At 36.0% G+C, this 10,199-nt stretch overlaps 1 protein-coding gene across 2 annotated transcripts in view; it reads left to right on the top strand.

Moving 5' to 3' along the window:
• Window positions 1-356: 356 nt before the first annotated feature.
• The window catches only part of COL1A2 (collagen type I alpha 2 chain), a 36,552-nt gene continuing 26,709 nt past the window's right edge, over window positions 357-10,199 (top strand). The window contains exons 1-4 of one of the 2 annotated variants that reach the window (XM_063725738.1): window positions 357-863; window positions 4,760-4,795; window positions 5,907-5,999; window positions 7,278-7,331. In XM_063725738.1, the coding sequence (XP_063581808.1) occupies window positions 753-863; window positions 4,760-4,795; window positions 5,907-5,999; window positions 7,278-7,331 (294 nt within the window). In that variant the 5' untranslated portion in view covers window positions 357-752. Of the gene's footprint in view, window positions 864-4,090; window positions 4,110-4,759; window positions 4,796-5,906; window positions 6,000-7,277; window positions 7,332-10,199 lie in introns of those variants that run through there. The other variant, XM_024249628.3, reaches the window with a different exon arrangement.

The raw sequence follows: 10,199 nt of genomic DNA, 5'->3' as shown, positions 1-10,199 counted from the left end.
GGGGCGGGGTGCAGGGGTGGAGGGGCGGGGAGGCGGGCTCCGGCTGCGCCACGCTGTCGAGTCTTCCCTCCCTCCTTCTCTGCCCCCTCCGCTCCCGCTGGAGCCCTCCACCCTACAGGTGGCCTACAGGGTACAGGTGAGGCAGGACTGGACAGCTCCTGCTTTGATCGCTGGGTTCCCGATCCCTCTCTAGCTGCTTAGCTGCCCGGAGATCTGCAAATTCTGCCCATGTCGGGGCTGCAGAGCACTCCGACGTGTCCCATAGTGTTTCCAAACTTGGAAAGGGCGGGGGAGGGCGGGAGGATGGGGAGGGCGGGGGAGGGCGGGAGGATGGGGAGGGCGGAGGTATGCAGACAGCGAGTCAGAGTTTCCCCTTGAAAGCCTCAAAAGTGTCCACGTCCTCAAAAAGAATGGAACCAATTTAAGAAGCCAGCCCCGTGGCCACGTCCCTTCCCCCATTCGCTCCCTCCTCTGCGCCCCCGCAGGCTCCTCCCAGCTGTGGCTGCCCGGGCCCTCATCCCCAGCCCTCCCATTGGTGGAGGCCCTTTTGGAGGCACCCTCGGGCCAGGGAAACTTTTGCCGTATAAATAGGGCAGATCCGGGCTTTATTATTTTAGCACCACGGCAGCAGGAGGTTTCGGCTAAGTTGGAGGTACTGGCCACGACTGCATGCCCGCGCCCGCCAGGTGATACCTCCGCCGGTGACCCAGGGACTCTGCGACACAAGGAGTCTGCATGTCTAAGTGCTAGACATGCTCAGCTTTGTGGATACGCGGACTTTGTTGCTGCTTGCAGTAACCTCATACCTAGCAACATGCCAATGTAAGTGCCTTCAAGTTGTTTGGGGGAGACTGGGTAGAGAGGTTAGATGGGAGGGCACCCTGCCCTGAAAAGGAAAACCTGTAACCTGAATTCCAGGTACACTTGGAGGGCAGACTCTCAGGCATGTGGGAAAACGCCGGAATTGATAAGAAACATGGAAATTACTTTAAAAAATGAAAACATAAAAGCTTTGCCAAAAGTTAGGGAACTTTTCCTCTAAGTTCAGAGTGAAACAGTTAACTCGGTCTGGCTCCTCAGCTTAGTAACCCCCAAAGGGAGCGGAAGGTCTTTTCCCTAAGGATGAAATATTAACGACCAATGTGGTGGAGGAAGTCAAGGACCTGCACCCCACAGGCCCTATAACCGCACTGATGTCCACCTTGTAAAACTTGAGGCCTGCGTTAGAAAGCCCTACAATTGAGTAATGTAAAACTCACCTCCTAAGAGCTTTTATCTTCTGGGCATTGTAAGACTTGTCAGGAGGAGGAGGAGGATGCGGACGATGATGATATGATGATGGTTATAAGGCGCCCTCTGCAGGAAGGAAAATGAAAGTACAGGGGACAGGGCCTTAAGCAAATGGAATCCCAATTAAAGCTTCTACGGATTTATACAGATTAATGATCAGCATTTCTGGTTGGAGCCTTTCCCAGTGGCTAGTCAGTGAACCCTGGAAAGAAGAATGGATACTACCTGGAATGGGTACATTCTGTAAAGTAATATAAGTGTCTCAATTCACTTTCTAGTCATGGAAATGGTAACATTTTTTAACTCAAATCTGCTCTAAATTTTGTTTGAGCCTGAGAATTACCCCTTTGACATGTTCCCAGTGATAAGCAAACATTATGAACGCAGCAAGTTGAGAAATATCAACATTGACATGAGACTCAAGAGACCGGGGTTTTTCCCATGAGTCTGACACCAATTTGCTGCGTGACTTTGGGCAAGTCAAACGGCCTTTTCTAAAATGTGAGACAGAGATTAAAGGGACCCGAAGGCCACTTTCCAGCTCTAGGTTCTATGGCCAGACTTTCATGTCAAGAGAGAATGAAGAAGATCAGTTCGTTTTCATCTTGAAAATGGCTGCCAAAGTGCTAGACAAAGATATTGACTAGGTGGGGGATGGTATTGTCTGACCACACCCAGTACTCCAAAAAGTTGTTCCACCCACACAGCACGGTGTCTACCGCCGCATAATTTCTAATGCATTTGTGTGCATGCGTGTGTGTGTGTGTGTGTGTGTGTGTGTTCCCCCTTCATTCACTTTTAGTATACATACTGTGGATACTAAGGAGTAATTGCAGTGAACAAATTCACATTACCGAGTTCATATTTTTAATGAGATCTGAGAGTGGGAGGAAAGAGTCGGCTCCTAGAGAATAAAATGAAGGCAGACTTAGGGAAATTTGAAGGTACAAAGGCAACTTACCTTCTGATCAACAGCCAACCACAGTCTGGAATAAATGTTATCAAACACACATTCTTCAAAATGGTCCATGTCTGAGTAATTAAAAGGCAAATTTCCAAAATCATAAGGACTTCCGTCAATCAAGTCAGGCATAATTATTCTTCCTACTGATGGACACAATGAAGTAAACATATCATTCTTGTAATTTAACAGTAATTCTCATAAATTGCCCTTAAATGTCAGTGCTGGATGTGGTCCACCTTCCTAAATTGTGACTGTTGCAACAGATGTTCTCACTTGAAATAACGCACTTCTTGGCCACCTAATTAAAGCAATTTTAGGGGTGATTCATCCTATTGCAAGCTTGGCCACACTTGTATCCTGTATTAACCTATAATTTTTATACCATAGGAGAGGAATTCACTCTTTAAGGACTTATAACAATTATGGCAAAAGGGGGGATAGTACTTTCGTTTATTTTTTCTATTATTTTTCAAGATCTTTAATCCAGTTTTTCCATTTATACAAAACTCTTTCTCCGAGACAAAAATGATACATATTGGTAAAATGATCTTAGCTAATTTAAGTGAACTAATTTAAAGCAAAATTCAGTTGTCTGAATTAATCCATTTTCATAGTTAATAATGTGCAAATTAGACCTTTTGAAAAAGGATATTAAAAATGGTACAAACTCAGTGAAGTACTAGGTAACTTCAATGTTTTATAAAAAAGTAAGTCAGCTTCAATGTTTTATAAAAAACAAATTCAATATAGAATTTTAAGGTAACATACTTTCCTAAATTTTACCTTTTTAGATATTTAGGTATTAAAAATGATTTAAATCATAAATTATTTCCTCATCAATCTACTAGTCTTACACTCAGCGATTCATCTGTGCAGTTTACCAGCTTAATTGCTAAGCATTCAAAGTATCCTTCAGACACATTAATATTTCACAGCATTTATAAAATAGCAAATAATTAACAATTTAATTCAAAATATATTTACATATTAATATTGCAAACAAATCACCCTGCTGATCCCTGCTGTACTTTTGACCTGCATAATTTCCAAGTCATTAAAATATTCTTAATAAAAAAATATAATAGGTCCTTTAATTAGGTAACTCAATTCTATAAACTTGTTTCTCTATTTGTTAATTATTGCTATTGATCCATGAAGTGATACTAATAATTATTTCCTACCTTTTCTTTTTTTTTCTACAGCTTTACAAGAGGTGAGTAAAACTTTTTTTAGAATTTTTTAAAATACTTTGATTCCCTTGGCTACACTGATGTCTTCTCTTGGAAGGGAAGAAGTTACATTAATATTGACCATCCTAGATTCCCAAGAAAATTGTGAAGAATTATGATAGTCAAAACCTTTCTGGCTGCCTTAGAAAGTACCCACCCAATTTTCCAAAATAGGCGGGGCTACTGAATAAGACTAGGTTTATAAAATACTCATAAGAAATATAGAGTAAATAATCCAATAGAAGTTTGAGTTTTAGGATCAGCTTCTATGAAACAGAAGATTTCACTGAGCTAGAGAATCTTTTCACTCCTTTGGAATCATTTGCAAAAGCATTTATTGTTAACACATTCTTAGCTCATGAATTGAATTTGAGGCATAAGTACAGGTACGTATTGCTATGTATTTTTTGTTCTGTAGGTACATATATTTATTTGACATGTTGGTAAAATTTTAAATTGTAGTTTGAAATATTAAACTAAGATAATAGTGAATGGATAATGTAATGAATTGTGAAGGTATATTTGTATACTACACCAAAATGGAAGCTGTTTTTAAATATATATATATATACAATTTTCTTCATAATAATCTTTGATTTATTCTTTTCTAGGAAACTGTAAGAAAGGTAAGAGTACACTACTTCTCCATAAATATCTAAAATTATCAGGGATAACATAATTTAACTAAATTTATAGTAGAATATAGAAGGAAAATACTTTATCAAAATTTTGCTCATATGAATATGCACTAGCTAAAGCATAAAATAAAGTAGCTTTGATGTTTAAGATAAGAAAGTTTAATTATCTTCCAGAATCATCTGTAATTATGTTTATGTGATACAAACTGGTGATTTACATACAAAAGGAAAAAAAGACTCGTTTTTATTCTGGAGATGGAAGGCATATTATGTTAATTATAGATAGTAAAAAAAGTTTATTTTAAAGGGCTTTGACTGTATAAATGTGCTGTTAAAAATGTAACAAAATGGTCATTTCATCTACAGTTATCATCTTATTCAAAATGCTATGTATAGTATTGACCTAATAGCTGAAGACTATAGCAGCTTACAATCCCCCAGCTGAAAAAAAATTATGTATAATTATAATTAAAATATATACTTTTATCTATTGCATTGTGTCGATTTCTTATGTGCTATCTAATAACATTGTAGTTACATCAGTCTTACCAACTAATTATTATGAAGAATGATTTGCTTGTTCACTGGAAATTACTTCTTAGGCATTTATTATTGTCCTGTTTGTATCTTTCCGGTAGGGCCCAGCCGGAGATAGAGGACCGCGTGGAGAAAGGGTGTGTAATTTTTGAATTATAAAGGACTTCGCCCCATATTTGAATAACTATATATTAGAAACTACAGGAACTGGCAATTTATAAGAATATTATGTATCCAGATAATTGTACACCCCTTTAAACAGGTAATGCACTGCAGAAGAAGTGAATGAGCATTATTATACACGATCAATATTTGTTTTAGGTCAAAATTACCGTTAAAAAAGAAAAACTGTTACAGTCATATTCTTTGCATGGTCTACTTTCTTTGTTTGTAATTGACCCATCCAACACATGCATAAGGAAAATGTATCTACCTACCACCACAGTCCTCTTTTTAACATATTTCATTTGCTTTTGAAGTAAGATCCCTTAGGTAGCTTGGAAATAATAGTGAATTAGTAGTCAGTAACATGTTTCTCTGCTCAAATTCATACATGTACAAGTCAGGCTTACATTTTATTTGTGGCATTCTTAAATCTCCCTGCAATGCTTATTTGACATTTATAACTACATGGTTTTGCATTATACAACACTTTCACCAATATATGAATACCTATATCTTGTATCTATTAGGAAGTAGAGACTTACATGTATTCTACTCAATTTATTAGAAACAGAATTATATCAGTTAATTATTTTAACAACACAAGTAGTTAATGATAGTAAATCTGCAGGATTTTCTATCCTATGATAAAGTGACCTTAATAACTGTCATATCAGTTAATTAATTCACATGTAACATACCAAAACAATTGAATCAGTTTGTCACAGTCAGAGATCGGCAATAAAAATACAATGTAAGTCCTTGTGCACTGTTAAACATATGAAGCACGTGGAACCATACATTTTGGCTATAATTTTTATGTTTGAATACTGGAGCTTCAGTATGAATTAATATTCAATGGCCGAGATAGTTCTTTAGGAAAACTACCCTGTGATATCTTGAGAGTTATTAACCCACTTTCTAAAATAGACTCATAAGTGAATTTCAATCAGTGACAAATATAGTATATTAAATTTCCACCCTACTTGCACATAGAAAGGTCTGAACAACTGATCTTACCACATGTAATTCTTAGGTTTCTACAGGGCCTGTCTAACCTGACCTTACTCACTTTTTACATAACAGGGTCCACCAGGCCCCCCAGGCAGAGATGGTGAAGATGGTCCCACAGGCCCTCCTGGTCCACCTGGTCCTCCTGGCCCCCCTGGTCTCGGTGGGGTAAGGTGTCTTAAGTATTGCTAACTTTTAGCTAACTTTAGTTGAAAGAAGGCTTATTGTGGAATTTATTTTTAGCAGTTAAGGGATAATTCTTCCATTTGAAAATTAGTATATTTTATTTCATTTATTTGGTTTCTTCACTCAAGATTCTGCTTTACCCATTCTCTTTGTGAGCCCTTGTCAATTACAGGACTGGTCTTTGTGTGCACTGAAGTTAGCTGTGGCCATCATTACCATTATTTAATTTGGAGATTTAATATCTTTTATCAGTAAGGCACAAATAAGAGGTGTTACATTATTAAGGATTTTGATTAGATTGAACTACATAAGTGAAATCCCTGATCTTAAGCAATTTTACAAACACCCTATGCTTTTTATTCTCCTTGACTTGAAGTCTGCTGAACCAACATTCAAAGCAGTTTTAGGTTTAATTTGCTTGAAACTAATTTGAGAAAAGTACATTTCCCTTTTTCATTAATATCTTCTTTTAGCTGCATGTCTTTAACAATGGTATGAGTGCCAAATGGCCTCACTGCAGGAAGGAAAACATATTTGCTTAATCGGTTAGCACTATGAATCAGAAGACTGATTCTAATACCCAACTGTATGCCAGTAAAATAAGACCTTTCTCCCCCAAAGATCTTATTATGATTGCTTATCTATGAATTGCATTAAAAAGCAGCTTCTTTAATAGAGCTACCACTATAAGAGAGATCTTTAACAGTAAAGTTATTACTGTGAACTAGTTTTTAGAAGTTTTATCTTCCAAGGGGCATTTTAATTTAATTTTCCTCTAAACTTGAAAACTCTTTATATCCTTCCTGAAACTCCAGCAAGAAAAAGATCTCTTAGTCATTTTGTGTAGTTCCGGTGGGCGAGGGCAACAGGTGAAAGTGTGAAGATGTCCTCTTGAGCTCTGTCTAATTTATCAGGAGCCCTTAGTAACATTAAAAGTTTAGAAAGCTTCCCTTCCTCAGAGTAGAGGTAAAAGGTGGGAGTGGAGACACCAAGTTAAGGCAGAAGAAGGGCTCAAAAAATAAAGTAGGGAAGTTCTCCATTTCAAAGAGGTGTCGGCCAAGTTTTAAACGTACAGCTCTCCTGACTTTTTAGGAATTTAGTTCAATATAGAACTTTAAACTAATAATTATATCAAAAACATTGCTCTCTTTTAAATAACAACAGAAAAATATTTACAAGTAGAATGAGAAAGTGAACTACATGACTAGTAACTAAAAATATTTTATATATATATATAATTTTTTTTTTTTACTTCTCTAGAACTTTGCTGCTCAGTATGATGGAAAAGGAGTTGGTCTTGGCCCTGGACCAATGGTATGCTTATCTGTTTATCTTAGCCAAAAAATTTGCTAAATAAATAATTCATTTTATGTCACATTTTACCACGCCATTTATTTAGCTACCTAAGTTAACACTCAATACTTGGATTATATAAAAACAACTCTTTTTGTCTTCAAATTTATGAAAACATAAGTTAAGGAGTTCACTTTTCTTTACAGAAGTGCCTCATTAAGATAGATCATATACATATGTCCAAGAAATAATCTTTGGACATAGTAACCGTAACTTGGGCAAATCAATTTAATTTAAAACAGTAATCACTCTGATTAATTTTTTTAATATTCTTTAACATTGCTTAGAATTTTAAGTAACACTTAGAGGCATAGAACTATTTATTAAGTGCTCTGAACTTGTTGGAAAGGATCAACAAGTTTTAGTCCGGCTAATTCATTTTAAAATGGGAGAGTTTAAGCCCTTTTCTCAAGGTCATCCAGGTAAATAATGACATAACTAGAACTAGCTGCCAGGCAAGATGTCTAATATTTGTTTACAACATGGTTTATGTACCTAGTCCTTGAATAAACCACTCATTTAATCAACAGATATTAATCAGGTACCTTCAATGGGCCCTGAACTGTATTAGGAACTGGGGAAATTACAAGGAATATGACAGATTCTGATCCTTCCTCAAGGAGTTAACAATATAGAAAATGTTTCTTTTTCTACATTTTGACAAAAAAAAGAATCGTTTTTTAGTCTATTGATTGTAAATCAATATAGAATAGAGTATGAGTAAAAATCTAGCATTTATGTCACTCTACAAATAATCAGCACCATACCCTATCAGTGGAGCACCGCTTAGAAACATTCCCTATATGATGATGATGATGATGATGATGATGATGACTATTAACAAATGAAGCTTCTAACAAGCATTAGAGAGAAGTTTGAAGGGAAAAATGCTAATATAAGCATACAAAATGTATACTAGCCTATATGAAATAGAGGGAAAAATTGCCAGAAGTCAAAGTGTTAGGTTGATTAAGCACTACAGAATTTAATGTATACACACACGTGCAATTTAGTGATTTTAATTAATTGTTTCAAAACAAAGGTATTTATCTGCCCAAAGTCAACATGGTCTTTAAAATATAAATTTTACCTGGGCAGTGCACTTAGTGCTCTATCTTCAAAAGAAGATGTTCTGCTGGAGCTAATGGCCCACAGTAAGCTAATATACTCTAAGGGTGAGATAATATTTTCTGTAAATTAAAACTCTTCACTTGAGAAATAATGTACCTTTAATTGATGACTTCTAATTCTCTAATTTTTTCTGGTAATTTAAAATGTTCATATCTGAAATGAAAAAGTGGAGTGTTTCTTTTGGCTTTGTTTATGTTGGATATTTGAAATTAGCTGTTTCAGCTAATGCTGGACATTAGTCAGTTTTAAAGCAGTACCTATATCTCAAGAAGAAGCAAAGGGGTGGAAAGTAAAGAGCTACTAAATGTCATTTTTAAAAAGCCCACTAAGCTGGGAAAATTAATATGGATTTCAGATTCCCCTGTTTTTGGAACATCTGTCTTGGGGGCATAAGGCAGAGTATTTTACTTTGAAATATCAGTGAAATATAATTTGAGCTTGCACATCCACACACATGCACAGACATACGTAACCAACAGATATCTGTTTCACAAATAGGGAAGATAGGCAGCAATAAAGTATTAAAATAATTTCCATGTTGGAAAATCAATAACTATAAAACCCTACAGGGTTCTTCTCTGAATTAATGAGTAATCATACTGTCTCACAGCCTCCATGAAATACACTACATTTTATGTAAATGAAATTGTTGCAAATACATGAAAAAATAAATATAATTAGAAATTCATGATGTCAAAGAAAATTATTTTTTAATGTATGCCTAAAAAGCTATTGTGATTGAAAAGTGACAGTTTCTTTTAATGTCAGAGCAATTTCTAAAACCAAATGAATAATTCTTATAATGAAAATGATGTATATTTTAGATAAAATCCATGTTATTTCACTCTAGGCATTAATACAGTAAGGTAGGTTTGACTGGAGAGTCCCCACGGCTGATGTCATGAACAAATTACTTGAGACTGGTACATGAAATATTTTCAGCATTATGAGGAACAGACCCTAAGGATGAGCTTACACAGGCATTGATTAGTGCAAAGAGGAGTCAAGAAAGTGTATTTAGCTTACAAACTAGTAACAGCCTGTTTTACCCTACTTTTGTGCTACGGAAACAACAAAGGGGAAAACAATCTTTCATCATTTGGGCCATATTTTCAACAATAATATCATATAATAGACTCTTCCAGAAGGCTGTTTCAATAATATTTTATTTTTCCTTCACCCCTCGTTACATCCAATTTTGTTTGACATTTTCATCGGTCACCAATAACCCTTAGAGGAGCGATAAGGTTATAACAAACTTCTCTCTAATCATTAAGAAGGACTTTTGATTCTTTTCAATTTATGTCCTTTGTGGCAATAAAAATACCAATTTCTTAGCTAAATATGACATAGAAAGATGACATATGATCAAAGAAATCCAAATGGAAATGCTTAATCTGCTACATAGAAGACGATTGTATATTCTGCACTTCTGCAAAGATTGATTCACTTCATTGCATCAGAACAATCTCAATATGCCCAATTGTGCACAACTTTAAGGAACCTATGACTGCCGCGTCTAATTCTCATTGATTTCTGTTGATTTGGATTGGGAGAAAAGGAAAAGCAAAGGGAGAGAACTAGTGCAGGAAGTTTGAGTCCTTAAATTCTTCCTTGGGAGGAATAAAAACTATGGGATTAAACCACAACAATGGCACTACTAAGTTGGTCATATCTGACCCCAGCCAACACCATGAC

The sequence above is a fragment of the Pongo abelii genome, chromosome 6 (genome assembly GCF_028885655.2).
Source record: "Pongo abelii isolate AG06213 chromosome 6, NHGRI_mPonAbe1-v2.0_pri, whole genome shotgun sequence".
Lineage (NCBI taxonomy): Eukaryota > Metazoa > Chordata > Mammalia > Primates > Hominidae > Pongo > Pongo abelii.
Note: the sequence above shows the minus strand (reverse complement) of the source record. Positions and strands in the feature narration are given on the sequence as shown.